This window comes from Adiantum capillus-veneris, chromosome 30 (genome assembly GCF_014529385.1).
Source record: "Adiantum capillus-veneris isolate H3 chromosome 30, ASM1452938v2, whole genome shotgun sequence".
NCBI classification, from domain to species: domain Eukaryota; kingdom Viridiplantae; phylum Streptophyta; class Polypodiopsida; order Polypodiales; family Pteridaceae; genus Adiantum; species Adiantum capillus-veneris.
Genome location: NC_140960.1, coordinates 102,088,113 through 102,107,539, shown reverse-complemented (window position 1 = coordinate 102,107,539; position 19,427 = coordinate 102,088,113). Strand labels below are relative to the sequence as shown.

Here is a 19,427-nt window from a genome sequence, read left to right as displayed (position 1 = left end):
ATCTGGTGTTACCCAGGTTGTTCCTCTAGCTCCCCATGTATCTATAGTTGCCGCTAGGTGTACCCAATCGACATTGTCTGACTCAGCCATTCCAGGTAGGATATCCATATAAGGAGAGTTCTCCCCAATATCCGTGTCTTCGTTACACATGTAACAATACTGTAATGGATCTGAGTGAATTGTTGTGTCTGATCGATTATCAATGATGAATTTATTTCCTAGAGGATACGTTTGACCACTTAAAAGATCAACTCGAATGACAGAGTCTTGGAACTGTAAGTAGACGTGGTTTTTGGACCAGTCATGCACCATTTTTGCTTCCCTCATGAATGGACGCCCTAAGATCATCTCAAATGACATAGGATGCTTGGAAAAATCCATAACAATGAAAGTCTGCCTTACCTTGTGTCCCAAGACCTTGATCTTGAGATCCTTTAGCATTCCAATAGGCGTAACAATAGATCCATTAGCCATTTTTACCACTACGCTTGTGGCTTCAAGGTGAGGTCTCCCCATAGACTCCCAACAACTCTTTGTCACCATGTTGACTCCTGCACCACCGTCAAGGATCCCCTTTACAATTAATCCTTTAGTAGTGATTGGTAGAGTAGCATTAGATTCATCACCTTCAAAGTATTGTCCCAACTTGTTAACAGGTATTTCTATAAAAAGGTTCTCATCTAGGTTGGGTTGTGGATCTATGTGTTCCTCCTCTATTGGCATCTCCGCAGCTCCATCCATCTGTGCAAATTGTGGTAGCCCAAACTTTAGTTCTCCATTGAGGAAGGCTCGAAGAGCTGAGACTAGCTCATGGTCTTTATATAGTTTGGACATGATGGTGGTTCTAACTTCTGAAGACATGAAATCCATTAATTTCTCAATGTTTAATGACACCTTTTGGACTTCATTCCCTTGACGTGGGGAAGATGGGATCTCCATTTCTTCGATAGGATCAGGTAGTCCCTCTGTAAACATTCTTTCCATCAAGAAGTGAGTACGCCCACTTTCCCATGACTTTAAGTCACTTTCTTCTTGGATGACACTAGGTATGTCCAAGGGTCTATGGACTTGGTGAGGTTGTTGTTGCGTAGGGAACATGGTGTCTGTAATTTGGATCTTCTTAGGTGCTGGTTCTAGATCCCTTTGGGTATCTTCTATCAAACTCCTTAATTGCTTGACTCGCTCAATCTCCTCTGTAGGGTTTGGGTAAGTTCCTATCTTCTTTTTGGATCCTGGCCATTGTGGCTCATGAAGATCTTCCTTATTGGTTTCTATGTTAGTGGTCGTTTTGGTCTCCATGGTTTCACCTGAATCAGAATCTTCTTCAGTGTCGTTCATATATACGGGGTCATCACCAGTCCCTATGTTGGTCTTTGAGTTGGGATCTGACTTCGCTGCTTTTTGCGATCTCTTTCTTCGTGTTTTCTTCTTTTTTTGAGATTGGGCAATTGATGCCGTGTCTCTTTCCTCAAGAATATAATTTTTTTTTTGGAGCATCGATCATGTGAGTGCGTTTACTGGTACTATGTTTATAGTTGGTGGTGTCCCATCAACAATCTCTATTGAGTTCAATGGTGTGATTTTCGGTGTGTTTGGATTGTTAGGACACTGTGCGATCAAATGATCTATGCCACAACGATTACAAGTGAGTATTGGCATTGCCAATGCACTCCCTTGTTTGCATTAGTGCAGCATTCTTTTGCATTCTAATGGGGCACTCAACTACTCGATGTGGTCCACCACATTCGTAGCACTGAAGAGGTGGTCTCCTGGAAAAACTATTAATGTTTTGGCCTCTTGCTGCTAGCGCAGTAGCTTGATATACCGGTTTGATTTGTCCCCAATGGTCTTCCATATAGTACATGGGACACTCCTCAAGCATGTCGACTCCATAGGTGATACTAGAGTCTATGTACTCTTCGCAATCTACATAATTATTAGATGACTCGCAACCTATTTGGTTCATAGGTGTAACCCTTGGATGAGGGGGTTGCGGTCCTAGCACTGGAGGTGGCAACGGTGTGGTTTGGACCACATTTTGGGTTCTAGGGACCATGTGCTGTAATGGCAACTGTTGCTCCATGGGTGGGGTAGGCATCAATGCAGGAACTCGAGGTGAGTCTGCCCAAGCTATAGGCGGTCTATTTTCCATGATGCGTTTAAGCATTAGGCAATCCTTCGCTTGATGGCCATACCTACCACACACGTTACAAGTCCCGTTAAACTTTACTCTGAAAGTAGGGCATTCACTCGTAGTATGTGGACCCAAGAAAATTGAGCACCATTGTTGTTCCCTTCTTGGATACATATGAGTGTTTTGTGGAGCACGATTACCCCTAAGGCTTTCTTGGATGGCCTTGGTGAGATCTGTCAAATTCATCTCAGATATCGTTTTCTCTTTCACGATTGGCTTTATCTTCATTGGCTCATGCCCTGATGCTTGTGAGCTACTAGACTTCGGCTCGGTAGACACTCTTTCTCCTGCAACCATTAAATTATCCTCCAATTGGATTGCATTCATGGTGACTGCTTCCCAAGTAGTGATACCTCTAATGACTAGGCCATTATAGATACTTTCATGTCGTAGTCCCCTAATGAATCTATCGAGCAATTGGTTGTTGTTGAATCGCTCGTTTGGATTGCATCGAGAATTCAAATTCTTTAGGCAACTAATGAAGTCTCTCACGGATTCACCTTCTTCTCGTTGGGCTTTCTGGAGCTGAGAGGCTAGACCCCAAAGTACTCCCTCTCGTATGTGCTCTTTCAAGAACAATCTCCTAAGAGTAGAGTAGATCGTTTTCTCTTCTACTCTTAAGGTTCTATACCAATCTCCAGCCTTTCCGCTTAGGGTCAAACTCAAAGCCTTACACTTATGTAGCTCATTGTGCTCTTCCAAGGAATCGCACACATGTTCAAAGACTTCCATATTCTTTCTAGCATCTCCGTCTCCACTAAATTTCTGTGTGAGCTTAGCTACTTGAACTGCCTTGCTCCTAGGCTCTCTATCAGGTGCACTACGCATGTTTTCCGCAATAGAGCGATCGATAGTTTGAGCAAATGCTACCAAATCTCCTATTTGAGCAGGTATAATGGGTGTATGTGCTCCTGGAACCACATGTGACATGGGAGTTGGCCTTGGCCTTGGCATACGCGCGGCTCTTGGGTCCCATATTTCGTATGGTGGTGTACCAGACGGTGGTCCAAAGTTTACAGGCGTGGCCCTAGGCATAGGGGGTGCCTGATATGGCATGTTATTATTAAATGGCATGGGTCCACTTGTATAAGAGCTTGGATAATGCCATTGTGGATTGTAAGCTCTTGGAATAATCGGAGGTGTAGGAGCTACATGAGGCTGAGGTACGACAGGTGCACATGATTGATACATATATGTAGGTATAGTTGGGGGCACTGTGCTACTAGGCATCGGCACAGTATTAACAAATGAACTCCATGGCATACTTCTTGTCATGCTCACCACTGGGATATGCATGGTAGCTGTAGTGTCATTAAGAGAAAGATTAGCTAGATCTAGGAAGGTAAAGCTGCCACTTGTGGGCTCAGATTGTACTGAGGCTCCTAGCGAAACAACATATGGAGGATCAATGGGGCTCACTGAGGGAGTCTCCATTTGTGATAGGGTTGGTTGGTTGGCCTTTCCCGTATCCAAGAATCTCATTAGGACTGTTGAAGGGATGTTGATCCCTGTGTTCTGTCTTTCTAACCCGACAATCCTATGGAGGACATCACAGACTTTTTGTTGCTGCTCACCTATGCTAGTAGCACCCGATGTGGATTGTAGAACATCTAACCAACCCACATGATAGGTGTGTCCTATGTACCGATCAGTTAAAGATTCTGCTTGTAGGTCATACTCCCAATTTTTGTTTAGGAATATCCCATCTAGGCCTGGCGTGCTCGAGGTTTCCCTCGAAGTGGAAGAATTATTGCTTCCCATCGCTTGCCCCTCCGTGACTGCTACCTTGGGAGCACTCAGTTGCTCGGCTGGCATGATTGTTTTCATAGGAGTCTTTGATTTCAGGGCTCAACTTTGTTCTAGCCTTCGTAGGTTCTCAATTTCCCTCTCCCTTGTTGCTTGCATATAGCGTTCGATCTCTTGTACTTCGGCAAGACTCCTACCATCGGGTAGTAAAACCTCAGAGGGAGATAGTCCTAAAGGATCAGGAGGTGGAGTGGATGGAACATTCACATGCACACTCTCAAGAAGCATAGGGTCTATTTTAGGCATGAATGACGAATTTACTTCCCCACTCCCTTCATTTATTTCATTAACCGCATGTTCGGAGCGAGTAGCTCTACTAAGGGTCTCTTTTAAGCGGCTAAACACGCTGGACCCGAGCCGTGGGCCCATGGCATGCATGTCTTGACTTGAACTATCAGGGTTTGGTGTAGGATACCCCTCCATGACTTCATAGTCAGAGGAAGAATCACTAGACGCGATATGAGAATCTTGGGTCGCTCTACCTTGAGTCCCGGCCGAACGTCTAGAACCTAGGGTGGAGGAATAATGGGTGCCCGCGTAAATGGAGGCACTACCAATATGCTCATGCTCTAACACTCGTCCAGAGCGTAGGTTCATATGACTTTGATCCCCTAGAAGTGTCAGTGAGTGCCCGTAAAGGCTGCTCACCTAGTATTTTTGGGTGTTTTGCAACCCAAGTCTTTTCTTAATTTTTTTTTATTTTTTATTTTTTGATTTTTTGGTCCTTTTTTTTTCTGACCCAGCTATAGAATAGAACGTATGATAGCTCAAAATGAGCGTCTCGATCAGAGGGACGTGCCGTGCTTTACAGCCCTCCGTTTGGTCACTTTATGCCCTTGGAATCCCTAAAACCGTCAATTTCTAGTAGGGAAGTAGGCCCAAATTAGAAATTCTAAGGGTGCAAGTGGGAAGAGAAGGGAGGAGAGTTGAGGACTTGCCCCACATGCTCTCATTCCTTCTTGAGGAGGTAGGGTATATATATAAGAGTGAGTCTAGTATATATCATAAGACTGAGGACTGAGGCCTAGGCCTGGGCCTGGGGAACCGATCCCGATCAAAATTTTAGTGTAGCCCCTCAGTCACTCACGCTTAAATATTTTCGGATCCCCCAGTCACTCACGCTTAAATATTTTCGGATTTTTTACATAAAAAAATTATTATTATTATTATTTTTATTATTTTTAAAGGCGCACGGTTTAGGTGACCCTTTCTTGGCCACACACATTGTCAACACCTACCTAACCTCTCTGTCAACAGCTCACAGCTCACTACCTTATCTACTTACTAACAGTGCTGCTAACCACTAACTAATCTGTTAACCACTCTGCTAACTGCTTACGACAGTGAGCTAACTGTACACCTACTTCCTCTCTCACTACCTTACTGTGCAAAGATTGTGTGCAGGCAAACCTTAACAGAAAACTGTGTACAGACTGTGTGCAAACAGAAATTGCTAACTGTCTACCTACTTACTCATTCACTGCGAACAAGCTAACGACTACTAATTGTGCAAAGACTGTGTGCAAACAGAAAACACAAGATTATGCAGAAATCACTGAACTTGCAGACAATACAGAAATTAACAACTTGCAGAAAAATAACTCATTCCTCTTCCTCTTCCTCTTCTTTCCTACTACAAACAACTCATAGAAGAAGCACAAAGTGCCTCTTGGGCTTAGTGCAGGGCGATTCCCCAGCAGCAGCGCCAAAAATGTGTGCTCCTTGCCGCACTGTCGAAGCAAGGGACTTGCCTAACACTGTGTGCGAGCCACAGACGGCTCCAAGCACACAACTAGCTTAACTAGTAAACTCAAAAGAGGGCAATGGTGTGTCACTCACCGCTCTATGCTCCTGCCGTGGAGGATTCCTCGCCGCGAAGAAGAAGGAGACGCCGCTACGTCGCGCTCAACCGCTTCACCGCCGTCATGCCGCCGCAATGCTCGATCACACACACACACTCTCTCTCTCAAGTACACACACACACACACTAGTACACAAGGAGATGGAGCAAGAGCACCTTTCTTGCATTGCACAAATGAGAGAATGCGTCAATTTTAGGTTTAGTTGGCTTTTATATGAGCTCACCCCATTCACACTTGGGCGCCCATGCTTAGCCAACTAATCCCTTGAATGTCCCAATTAGAGTGCGCCTCTCATCGGCGATCACTCTTACCCTTTTCCTATTGGACCGACAAGCCCGGTACCTGACTCTACCAAATAAATAATACAATGTCCATTGTAGGTTACAACGTCCGTCTCGTAGGTGATAGGGTGTCCGTGAGCCGTGAGGGTTAACAATAAGCATCGAAAGAAGAACTTAAGGGACATGTCTCACTTGTTGTTTCCTGACACATTGAGGGTCTCCCATCCACCTCATTGGATGCATCACTAGAATCTACCCTAGGGCGCTTTACAGGGGACACAACACCAATTTTGTACTCTATTATAACCTCATCAGTACATAATTTGTAACTACATGTGCACTCACATTCTCCGTCTTTGCTACTTCAAAAAAACTTGAAAATAAAGGAATCTTTGAGTCTTTGAAAGAAAACCTATGGCATCACACACCCAGGTTAAGACTTAATGTACATTCGTTATTGAGTTAATATAGCACTACTACTCAAAATTTTGAGTATGACCCAAAAAAAAAGATTGACAAAGATTTAGTGTAATTACCGACAAAAGAAATACATCTTTGATGACCAACATTTAGTCCAAAAGAAAGTTACACTTTTTGATGTCTAACATCTTGCTACAAGGCAAAAGAATTTAACTCAATAAAAGGTGGCATAATTTCTACCAATGGCCGCAGACATTTATTCCCATCCAAGTGCATGTGGGTTAATTCTGCATACAATTCTTCAAATGATTTTCTATTCTTTTCTTGTAGAAGATACCCATCTTTTACAATCTCTTGAATATGGTATGCTTCACTTGCTGAACAAGATGTTATCCAATTGGTATTCTATTCCATAGACAACTCCCTACAAAACTTGACCATTTGATCAATAAGCCATGCTAATGCATAGACAGCAACCTCTCTGGTATACACATGGTCATTATGTGTGTCCTTCAATAGATCTAGAGCAATCCAAGGTTTAGGCTTATGGGCTTTGCTTTGACAACAATTGAGTGATTGTTGCCTCTCTGATGCATGCCTCATGGCTAATCCCCAATGAATGATGCCAACTTGAGGATCTGAATCCCTAGTAAAATCCAAGATAACATTGAAAGGATGCAGGTCACAATGAACAACGCCCAATTGATGGGTGTAGGCCATTGTGTGTGCTAAGGCAGCTATGATATTTGGTAGATTGTTCGCAAAGGCAATGACTCGAGTTAATTCTCCTTGATCAGCTTAGTTACCTTATCTTTACTTGAACCTGTGCCATCTTTCTCTTCCTTCTTCACAATTTGACTAAAGGTACCTTTTTCAAAAGGTAGATTGTGCATCATTTTCCCAATGCTTCCTCCATTGAAGTAAGGAAAAATGGCTATCAAAGGCTTATTGCATGTGTTTGCAATACTGCACACAACCCTCTCTGTTGAAGATCAAGACTGACCTCATCCTCGAAGGACTTCAGTTTCTCTCCAGCCATTCCTCGATATTGCTTCACTGCATACGTATTTTCACTTGGAAGATACGAAATACCATCAATTCTTACTTGGAAGCATGTACCAAAGGAGCCGACACCCAAGTTCTATAAATAGGTGATAGTATCATGTGGTATTTGAGTTTCTCACAGACCTTTGTAGAGAGTTCGCAATGGGATGTCCAAGGAATTCTATCTCTGACACCATCTTCTCTTGGGCATGGTTGACTTGCTCCCGTTGTAGATTTTTAGATAACGCATATTGTGTATCTATATCTTTGGCACGCTTACTCTTCTCTCTTTCTGCACGCCAAACCAAATCCCAAGCCTGGAGCTTTATCATATGAACATCTTCAGGAAGAGCTTCATATAAATCATGGCACACTTTTCCATGTTACCAATGATACTATAAGCAGACTGGCAATCTTTGTCTTTGCTTATAACAAAGGTTTCCTTGGAGACTGCACTTACAATTGATTTTTTAAGCATTTTGTCTATGAGCGTCTCATTTTTCACGATACTTTGCACCTGCTTCTCCAGTAATTCACTAATCACCTTGCAGAGAGTTGACCTTAGAGACTGGAGAAATGCCTTCTTCTTACCCTCTGCCATAATGACTATATAGATATCCTATGAAAAAAAAGAAGCATTCAAATCAACCTACATATATATATATATATATTATTCTATTTCAAACTATCACATCAATGCTCTTGCATTAACCTAATGTGACACATTGGTATACCATATTTCACAAGTGAATGCCACCACAGTCTAGACAATAGGCATTTACTTGAGTGATCTCCGTTTGAGGACAATTTGACCAAGTGGTTGTCACAGCTTTTACGAGAATCTGCCTCTGGTTGAGGAGCTTCTTCTTGCAATTCCACTTGGCTGTAAACAAGCTTTGACCTTGATAAGCCTCTAAACACAATGAACCGCATTGTCCTTTCGTCCATCTTATACCTTCTTTCTTCATGTCAAAATGCAGGAGGTGGAGGTTGTACCTGCCTCATCACTCCATTTGTTTCTCTCATCTTTTGTTGCTTTGAAGGAATGTACCCGCTTTGGTTGCTATAATACATTGTAGCTGGTACTAGTGCTTGTTTGTTGGATGGTTCCATCATCTGCATATATCTCATGTCTATAGGCATTCTGGCACCTAGTAGTAGAGGTTGTCGTCCGAAGACATGTTGTGGCCTTGAAACTCCTACTGGTCCTGGTGCATTCCCCATAGCGTATCTAGGTGGAGTAGGTGCTACTAGAACAGGGTGTACATGCCTTTCCCTAGCATATTCCATGCCATAGTAACACTCTTCTCTCGTATGGTTTGTCCATTTCCTCTCTCACTTCTCTGAGAAGATGTGTCACTCTCACTCTCAGTATCATGCCTTCTCAAGGTTCTGCTTTGATTTGGATAGGAGTAAGGTATAGGGGGTGGTTATGGTACATATGGTCCTCCAACTCCATAAAATTCATGTTCTATGGTTGCATCTAGGTACAACCATGGTCCATTAGGCAGATTCACTTAAGAAGGCATGTCTGCCATCTCTGTGATGAGTAAAAAAATCCAGCCCTCTCTTTCTTTCCATACATATACACAGGAGATGCTTGATGTATGTGATTGAACAATATTAGTCAGAAAGGTTATAAGGCCTCGTTCTTGCCCGCTACAGACATGCACCCTGCACGGGCTCCACGTTCTTCTCTTGCTCTAAAGAAAAACCAAAGCAAACAAGGCTATGCCCATCTGTTGAGTTGCAACCACACCTGTTCGCTAGTGGCCACCCATTTTCAGCCTTCAAAAGCTCACATCTTTCAACTTCTCTAACTTTGAAGGCTTGATCAACCTTTTAAAACTCTGAAGGTTTGAAAAGTCATCAATAGGCCAGCTTTGTTATTTTGGAAAGGTAACTAAGGAAGTCTCGATGTCTTCCTTGGGCACCCGATCGCCCGCAAAAATCAGCATGAGACCGTCTCTTGGATCAACAACACAGACAAACATGTGCCACCTGAGCATTGCATCCTCACCTTCAAGGACAAAGAAGAACGGATGAAGATACTATGTCAATCCCACCTCCTCAAGGGCAAACCGTTTTGGATCGCTGAAGAATTGACCACAAGTAAGCTCAAATCTAAAGCAAGCGAGCTCAAGAAGGTACATGAAGCCCTAAACAAGGTAAATAGGCAATTTATCGAGGTGGAAAATCCATCATCTAGGAGTTTCAAAATCCCAAATCAGCTCTTCCCATAGCCCCCCCCCCCCCCCCCCCCCCCCCCCCCCTCGGTTTTGTTTTCCTCTTTTAACTTTCCCTTTTTTTACCCTCCCGATGGACCCTCTTCCTTAACTGATATGTATCGCCACGTTTTGCTGAGACGAAGACATTGTAATGTTTGTTCTCGGTCCCATGGGTGATATCTGACCTCTGTGGATAATAGTTCAATCTATCTATCTATCTCTCAACTGCCGACCATGGATACGCATGAAAATAATAAAACTCTCTCTCTCTCTCTCTCTCTCTCTCTCTCTCTCTCTCTCTCTCTCTCTCTCTTCTGCTCCCCTTTTTCTCCTCAAAGCCGTAGGAGAATCCCTCTCCACCCGTGTGCCCTTTGCACCTTTTTTCCTCTTGAAGAACATGGGAGCATCTCAACACATTCCTTTTAATCAAGCACCTAGAAAAACATTGGACAGGCCTACTGAATCAATTCCTAGATATAATTTTTTTCAAGGAGAGACATGCCCACACAGTTTTGCATGATCCCCATGATCCATGAAAGAGTACATCACAAGCTCTCCTTATGATTGATTACATTAATTTATATGCTTGATTGATATACATATTTGTTACGTAGAAATGTTTCAATGTAAGATATACCGGTTCTATATTAAATCTCCATGTATCGTACTAATGTTTTTCACTCATGGTCTAATCTGCAAAATTTTCTTCTCTGTCATAATCCAAGGGAGGGGGGCTGCGCATCTTGGCCCTCCATTCAGTGGCAATTAAATCACGTAATGTTTGCATACAACTGTTGGATGATTGACACATCAGCAGAGGGAATAAAGTTTATTCTAAGCCAATGATTGGCGACGGCGCGTCACTTTCATTGCGCAGAATTTGCCTGCACGTCGCTTTCGCTGCGCGAAATTTGCCCCCATCGCTTTCGCTGTGCAGAATATGCTCCCATGTCGCTTTCATGCTCGCTACTTGACCCCCCTCGCCCTGGACATTTGACGGCCGGGAAAGGACTGCTAGTGTCCTTTCCCATGAATAATAGCTCCCAGCACTGGCTCCCGGCTCCCCGCCAGTCGCCAATTGGTCGCCATTATTCATGGGAAAGGACACAAGCAGTCCTTTCCCTACACCGTCACAATCCAAGGGAGGAGGGACTGCAGATCATGGCCCTCCATCTACAAGCGGTTAAAAGTCGTCAATTCTTGCTTGAAGAGCTAGATGAGCGACACATCAACAGATGGATTTCCTATGAAAAGTTGGCAAAAAAATTGTCTTTAGAGATGTTTACTACGTTAATGAGGGGCATTTTGAAAAAATTTGGTCGAATATAAAGGACATGTCAAAAATTTATAAAATTTGAGGGGCAAATATTTTTCCTTTTATTAATAAGTTATTTAGTATAAAAAAATATTGTTTATTTTTTCAACATCAATGCGGGGAAGGTAAAAGGGAGAAATTATACACATATCATGTATTTACAATTGTGCATGAAGATAGTAGGGTGAAATTATACACAAAGGTAGTAGGAAGAAATTATACACATATCATGTATTTACAATTGTACAATGAAGGTAGTAGGGAGAAATTATACACATATCATGTATTTACAATTGTACATGAAGGTAATAGGGAGAAATTATACACATATAATGTATATGATATGTATTTGCAATTGTACATGAAGGTAGTAGGGAGAAATTATACACATATCATGTATATACAATTGTACATGTTGTACATTACACACTCGAGGAGCAACCGTGGGAACCACCCCTCCAATACGGGAGGAGAATACACCCAAGAGAACGCATCCCATAAGCTTCGAACCCTCAATGTTGGGGAACCCTCAACACAGTGGTCTCACCAGCTGAGCTCCACTTCTTGGGTATTTAGTAAAACTTTTTTTTTTAACCATAAAGGGCGCGAACAGGTTTATATTAAAGAAAAAGAAGCAAAGCTACAATGGACTACCACATGGGGTATAGTTAGCTTTCGGCCAGTAGATACAAAACTTTGGGTAATCAAAATTACATGGCCATATTTAGTAAAACTTTGCTTAGGATTTTTGACTGAAGTTATTAAAGCTTTCTCATTTTGGCGAGCCTGCCTCAGACTTTGAGTACGCCAACGCGTGCAGGCCACCATGTTGGCAAGCGTGCTGAGGTGGCAATGGGCAGCCTCTGCCACCTTGGAGGAGTGCTTGAAATCTATCCTCAACCAGACACTAACGGACCATTCCCTACACCATCACATGAATCACAAGAAGATTTAGAATTTTTCTCACGTAGGAAAACAAGGTCTTTTTCAATGTTTTTCATACAATGCATAATATCATGAGCTTCTGCTCGAGAGGCAGCGCATACCTAGCTAGGTACGATTGGGGGTTTAGGACCGGGGCCGGTGGTCCCCTGCCCCCAATCGTACCTAGCTAGGTATGCGTTGCCTCCCTCACAAAAGCTCATGATGTTGAGGTAAATCACTATGTGAGAATTGTTGTGAGAATTTGTCCAAAACTTCTTGTGAATTGTGGGGACTAATTCCAACATGATCATTCAATATAGCATAGTACATATGTTTTACTTTAGCTCCTTGGCTTTCCATGAATACTCTCCTTGAAGACAAGTATTGTCTAAGGAAAAAAAAGGCTTTCTGACTATGGGACCAAGGTTAACAGTTCTTTCTTGATAGGAGAAAGATCCATATCTTTAATGTATTGCAACACATGAGCAAAGTTTTATGCTTTAGTTACCATAACTCATGTGACAAATTCCAGTACGTTGGAAAGAAAGACTCTCTTTCCATGGAGAGACCAATTTCTCTTGTGGAATATGGTAACCGAGCATCTTCTCTAAGAATTAGAACGAGCTGTTATTGTTCTATTTTCTTTCTTATTAAGAGACATCCAAGACATCGATGTAAGAATTATCTAACGAAAAAGCCACTTTTAATCTATGTCCTTGAGTTTTAGTAAGTCAAGGTGTGCATACAATATACACACTTGCAGTAAACCATGTCTCTCAAGCATTGCACAGACTAGCAATCTATGGACGCCTTGATAATGTCGTATTCACAACTTGCAGAGGGCCCTCCTATTCACATGAAGCCATTTTGAAAGATGACAAGCTTAAGTGGAAAGTGCTAGATAACCACAAACTGCTTCTTTGTGTAAGCACTGTACTTGGGACTTAACACCATGTTCTCCAAATCCCAAACATCTTGTGAATTGAAAATTTACAGTTCCAAGGTCTGTTACCAAATAAAATTAGCCAAACTCTGTAAGTGTACAAGGCAATGAGGGTGGATGACGATGATGCTGGGCACTGGGTGCAGGCTATTGAGAGCACTCAAGATGGTCATATCTTCAATGGCATCAGATGCAATGGGCTTACAAGTTCGGATGCTCGAACTGCTTGCACTTCACATTTTCCCTCATGAGTTCATGTTGCTGACACTAGGCCTGATTGAGAAGCATGGCAGATTGAAGATAATGAGATTAACAACTTCACCGCCATTGCATACTGTTTTACAAGAGCACAGTTCAAACTCGCACAGAATGGAGAGTATACTTAACAAGCTTAGATACTTACACTGCCACCAGGACATCCTCTAAAGAAGCATGTTGAGGTGCTGCTTGCGGGATCGTCTTGTCAATCGACCCTATGGTAAATAAGCCACAATCAGCATACATGCTTTCCAAAGTGGTGTGAATAGAGGTGTTAAACTCATATCCTCTTTCCACGATGATGTTGTGCAGTTTAAGGAAAATTTCTCCCGTTGAAGCATTGCTACAAGCACTTAGAACCTCTGCCCAGTCTTCCACGGTAAGTAAAACGTCCTCTGATTGCATCCTCTCTAGTACATCCAAGGCCTTGCTGGCCTGACTTTGTTTTGCATAACCCACCATGAGTGAAGTCCATGGCATCAAGTCTCTCACCTCAAGCTCATCAAATACCTCCTCTGCCTCCTCCAGCAAACCGCACCTCGCATACATATCCACCAAAGAGCTTCTGATGTTTTGATTAGCTTCAAATCCTTTTGTGACGACCTCAGAGTGTATCCCTTTCCCCTTATCTACAGCCTTCAGGCTCCCGCACGTTTTCAAAGCGCACACAAAGGTCACACCATTTGGAGGAACATCTGCTTTCATCTGCTCAAAGCAAGCTAAAGCCTCCTTTGCAAACCCATTTTTGTTAAACCCCGCCAAGAGCGCAGTCCATACAACAACGTCTTTGACAGGCATCTCATCAAAGATCTCTTGTGCGTGACCCATATATCTGCATCTTGCATACATGTCTATCAAGCTACTTCCAACAAAGATGTTACTTTCATACTCCTCTTTCGTGATTTCAGCATACAACCATCGACCTCTCTCTAGGTCTTTCAGGCTCCCACATGCTTTTAAGCCGCAAACAAACGTTGTAGGACTTGGAGACAGCCCAGCAAGGTCCATTTGCTCCAAATAAGTGAGGGCTTTTTTACCAAAGCCAGCCTCCACCAATCCAGAGATGAGAGCAGTCCAAGTAACTACACTTTGAACTGGTAGCTCAGAAAAGACATCAAAAGCGTCTCTCAGAAAACCACACTTGGAGTACATATCTACCAAACTGCTGTTCACAAAAGGATTTCTTTCCAATCTCTCTTGAATTATCGACAAATGAATCTCCCATACCTTGTCTATGGCCCCTAGATTACCGCAAGCTTTCAAAACCATGACACACACAGCTTCATTCAAAGCAACACCATCCTGCTGCATCGATTCCAAACAATCCAAGACTGCATCATCAAGTCCACACTCTCCATAGCCACTCATCAGAACAATCCATGAAATTTCATCTGGAATATGCAGCTTGTGAAAGACCGCCTCCGCCTCAAGAAATAAGCCCAAACTGGCATACAAATCCACCAAAGAATTGCTGATGTATCTATCTTGATCAAATCCCAGTTTAACAAGTCCGGAATGTAATTCTTGGCCATTGATCACTAGTCCTTCCCCCTTACAAGCCTTCAAGCCTGATGCATAAGTGTAGGAATGAAAAGGAACATTCTCCTGCTGCATCTGCTCGAGGCAATCTAACGCTTCTTCGTAAAGCTCTGCCTCAGCATAGCCTTCCATGAGTGCAGTCCATGAAACAGAATCTCTAGCAGGGAGAGTGTGAAACACCTCCCATCCCTCCTCAATACATTGACATTTCATGTACATATCGAGGAGTGTGCTGCCAACACAAAGCAGACTATCAAGCCCCTGCTTCACAATCTCCATATGTAGTTGTCTACCTTCATGGATACTCTCTATGCTCTTACAAGCCCCCAAACAATTTACAAATGTGACCACATCCGGAAACAAGCCCTGGGCTCTCAGATCATGGAAGGACTTCAATGCTTCCTCACCAAGACCCTGTTCGGAGTAGCCAGAAAGCAGGGAATTCCACGTGGCCGCATCCCTCACTGACAATTTGTTGAATACTAACCATGCATCCACAATCATGCCTCTTTTGGCATATGTGTCCACCAATGTGTTGGCAATCAATAGATTGCTTTCGAAACCTGCCTTTGCAATGCTACTGTGCATATCCTGGGTCCTACCTACATCTCCTGTAATGCTACACGCTTTCAACCCAAACATTAAAGTAACTACATTCTGAGGTACATCATCCGAATCCATCTTTTCTAAACATTGCAATGCTTGCTCGCCAAATCCATGTTCAACATAACCCGCAATCAAGGCAGTCCAAGACACCACATCTCGCTCTGGAAGCTCATCAAACACTGCCTGTGCTTCCGATAGTAATCCACACTTGGCATACAAATCCACCAAGCTACTACCAATAAAATCATTTGTTTCCCAGCCTTCTTTCATTATTTCAGTGTGAATTTGCTGGCCTTTCTCTACTGCTCCCAGAAGGATGATGGCTTTTAAACTGCAAACAAATGTGCTAGCGCCAAGAGTCATGTCTTTGTTTTGCATTTGATCAAAGCACTTCAGTGCTTCATCACCAGCACCCTGCTTGATATACCCTGCCATAAGTGCAGTGTAAGCTACAGCATCCTGTTCTGGGTGGTTATCAATTAAACCTTGAGCATCCACCATGGACCCACATTTGCTGTACATGTCCACCAAAGAACTCCTTAGATGGCCATCTGTCGTGCAGAATCCAAGCTTTGTAGCTTGAGCATGAACTTCACGACCCTTTTCAAGGGATTTCTGCCCGCTACAAGCTTGTAATGCTGGCACAAGAGCATATCGGCTAAAAGCTACAGAATCTTCAGCCATTTGGTCATACTCATGTAGGGCACCTTGAAATTCCGAAGAATCAACAAGATCTTGAATCAAAGCAGTCCAAGAAAGCTCGTTTCGCTCATGCAACCGTTTAAAAAGATTAAAAGCTTGTGTCCTGCCCCCGGATTCTAAAAGCACCGTGACAAGGAGGTTTCCTAGATCTGTTTGATCCTCTAGCCCATTCTTGCACAGATGCACGTGCACAGCCTTTGCATGTGCCACTTGCTTGGACTTTCTGCACGACTTTAACACACAGATGCAGTCATATACGGAGGGAAGCTCCTCACCAAACAGTGCAGTTTCCTCTTCCGTGCTTCCAGCACTGCTGTCTTGATGTTGTGCAATGCATGTGTATCTCTTTTTTGCAACCTTTAGTGTTGCACATTTTGGGCTTCTCAAATGTCCCACTAATTTCTCCAATGATGGATCAGGCCGGTTTAAATAAGATTGTGATCCACTGATATCCCTAGTCATTCTGCTTTCCTCATCCAACAGTGTGCCAAACCTGCACAAAAACTGGATTACTACAAGCAAAGCAGCTCACTCATGGTCTCTCACTCAGAGAAATACTGAGGATTGGATACCTAGTTGGTTTGCCCATTTTCTCACAAGTAGTGAGCTCTTTGGGCTTCTCAAATGTCCCACTAATTTCTCCAATGATGGATCAGGCCGGTTTAAATAAGATTGTGATCCACTGATATCCCTAGTCATTCTGCTTTCCTCATCCAACAGTGTGCCAAACCTGCACAAAAACTGGATTACTACAAGCAAAGCAGCTCACTCATGGTCTCTCACTCAGAGAAATACTGAGGATTGGATACCTAGTTGGTTTGCCCATTTTCTCACAAGTAGTGAGCTCTTTGGAATTGCACGGAAAACCGCCGCAAAAGGGCATTATGATGCAACCCTATTTACTCACATGTATGTCTGGAAGAGGGTTAACAAACGAGCATCAGCCTGCGACATTTAACAAACGAGCATCAGCCTGCCACATTTGGGCGAGGGCGATGACCAACAATACCTGGTGCCCGATTCCTCACAATTACTTTGAGAGCCGGCAACAAACGAGTCACAATGGAGCAGAATGACGCAGCAGTGTTGTGGGTTTTGCAAGAGTACAACAAAGATGCAGGTTCTGTGCCAGCGTATGTCACTAAGGCCTGATCCTTCAAGGCAGAAAGGCAGCTCTTTGGAATTGCACGGAAAACCGCTGCAAAAGGGCATTATGATGCAACCCTATTTACTCACATGTATGTCTGGAAGAGGGTTAACAAACGAGCATCAGCCTGCGACATTTAACAAACGAGCATCAGCCTGCCACATTTGGGCGAGGGCGATGACCAACAATACCTGGTGCCCGATTCCTCACAATTACTTTGAGAGCCGTCAACAAACGAGTCACAATGGCGCAGAATGACGCAGCAGTGTTGTGGGTTTTGCAAGAGTACAACAAAGATGCAGGTTCTGCACCAGTGTATGTCACTAAGGCCTGATCCTTCAAGGCAGAAAGGCTCACCGTGTTCATGTCCAGCACCCGTTCGGAGCTAGACCAGTACGTAGTAGCTCCGCAAAAACTGATTTTTAAGCAGAAAGATTCGTGGCCCATGGAATTCTTGGGAGCAACTGTACAGTTGGATATAGCTTGTTCATTAGTGCCACATGGCAAGCAAAAGACGGAAAACCTTTTTTCTTTTCGTAGAGACATAAAAGTGTATCGACGAAAAAAGTGTACAAGCTGAGGCCTCAAAGGTAGGGAGATGGGATTTTACTATGTTAGCATATCAAGGCTTTTGAACATATTGTTATTGTTATGTGGTTGCCCCTCGTCGCCCTCCAAAAGCAGACGGCACCCCAGGTATGTCAATCTCCAAAAGCACGTCCCTGCTATTCATACACCCTCCTGAAGCACTCGACACCATTATGAATAACACGACACCAGGTACCCCTCTTCTTCTTTTGGAGGGTGACGTGGTTACCCCCACAGCCCCCTCGTGCGTCACTCTCCAAAAGCATGCCCCCCGCTATTCATACACCCTCCTATAGCACCCCTTATCCCTGGTTTTTCATAAGCCACTACCACCCTACTTTTCTCTACAAGTCTCCCTCTCGCCACCATTAATGAGAGCAGCACAACATCAGGAACTCTTCTTCTATCTCTATCTACATGTACTCTTTTTCTAGTGGCTTGTCTGTGAACCTTGGCAAGACCAAGAGCATGGTGTTTAATACCACACCATAGTGGGTGAAGAGGTAAGCACCCACCTTTACCTATGATCAGGAGGTGGTGGAGTTTACAGATGCATACACTTATCTTCGGGTGGTATTTAGTGGCCCAGTGTTTTCCTTGAAGAGAACTGCAATGATTAGACCTACTAGAGCGCATGCAACTTCGGGGAACTTGAAAGGATGAGCTCGCAGGTTCAATTCCAAGAACCCCGAATGAAGCTTTGGCTTTTGATACTGTGGTGGCCTCATCTATGCTTTATGTAGTGCATGTACGGGGGCCTTTTGTATCCCATACCACTGAGGGATGGAGATGTATGGAAAGATTGCTGGTTTCTATGGAATTCCAAATGATTAGAGCCAAAGCTTCAGTAGCACATGAGATTATTCGCATAGAGCTAACTTCCCCTATTGGTGGTAAAGGTACTCACTAGATCAATCTCCTTATGCATAGTATTTGGGACCTTCCCAGAAATAGATATGTCTGACTATTCTTGGAGTCCTCTCGTTGTAATGGATGCTTGAGAGTCAGTCGCTGCTTGCATCATCACCTACATTATCACTAGAAGGCTCTAGAAGAATCTAGAAGATTCTAGAAGGTTCTAAAAAGTATCAAGGAGATTCTAGAAGTTTCTAGAAGCATGGAGAAGATTCTGGAAGAATCTAGAAGTTTCTGGAAAGCTCTAGAAAGTTGAAGAAGGATCTAGAAGGTTCTAGAAGAACTAGAAGGATCAAGAAGGTTCTAGAAGATTCTAACCTCCTCAAGAAGAACCTAGAAAGTCCTAACCTCCTCAAGCACTAGTATAGATAGGGGTCTTGGGCCACAAGCCCCTCAGTCTTGCCAACACAGTTGTGAGGCTCCTATGAGGAAATCCCTCTAGTTCTTATGTTCAAGTCTTGTCCTTGCAATCAAGCCTTGTCTTGTACTCAAGTCATGTAATCCAAGTCTTTTATCTAGCTCTCTTAATAAAGTATTAGGTCTTATAATCAATATTAAGCTTATCATCAAGTCCAAGTTCTTGTACATTGAGCGCCTCGTCTTGCTCTCTTCTAGCCTATACGCGCTCATAACAGTTTGGCAAGACTACTATCTC

The 19,427-nt window shown here is 43.3% G+C and overlaps 2 protein-coding genes across 4 annotated transcripts; both read right to left on the bottom strand.

Moving 5' to 3' along the window:
* Positions 1 to 12,976: 12,976 nt before the first annotated feature.
* LOC147418537 (pentatricopeptide repeat-containing protein At2g39620-like) lies at positions 12,977 to 17,070 on the bottom strand. Of its 2 annotated transcripts, none has more exons than XM_086506461.1 (3): positions 16,932 to 17,070; positions 16,695 to 16,852; positions 12,977 to 16,615 (listed from the first exon to the last, which is right to left on the bottom strand). In XM_086506461.1, the coding sequence occupies exons 2-3, from the start codon at positions 16,709 to 16,711 to the stop codon at positions 13,417 to 13,419; spliced, it is 3,216 nt and encodes a 1,071-aa protein (XP_086362587.1). In that variant the 5' UTR covers positions 16,712 to 16,852; positions 16,932 to 17,070; the 3' UTR covers positions 12,977 to 13,416. The 2 variants fall into 2 exon arrangements, with proteins under 2 accessions (XP_086362587.1, XP_086362588.1); XM_086506462.1 differs by having other exon boundaries at positions 16,695 to 16,822; positions 16,932 to 17,029.
* Positions 16,905 to 17,745, bottom strand: LOC147418536 (uncharacterized). Of its 2 annotated transcripts, XM_086506464.1 has the most exons (3): positions 17,461 to 17,743; positions 17,132 to 17,320; positions 16,905 to 17,037 (listed from the first exon to the last, which is right to left on the bottom strand). In XM_086506464.1, exons 1-3 carry the CDS (start codon positions 17,714 to 17,716, stop codon positions 17,018 to 17,020), a joined length of 465 nt encoding a protein of 154 aa, XP_086362590.1. In that variant the 5' UTR covers positions 17,717 to 17,743; the 3' UTR covers positions 16,905 to 17,017. The 2 variants fall into 2 exon arrangements, with proteins under 2 accessions (XP_086362590.1, XP_086362589.1); XM_086506463.1 differs by having other exon boundaries at positions 16,905 to 17,320; positions 17,461 to 17,745.
* Between the last annotated feature and the right edge of the window lie 1,682 nt (positions 17,746 to 19,427).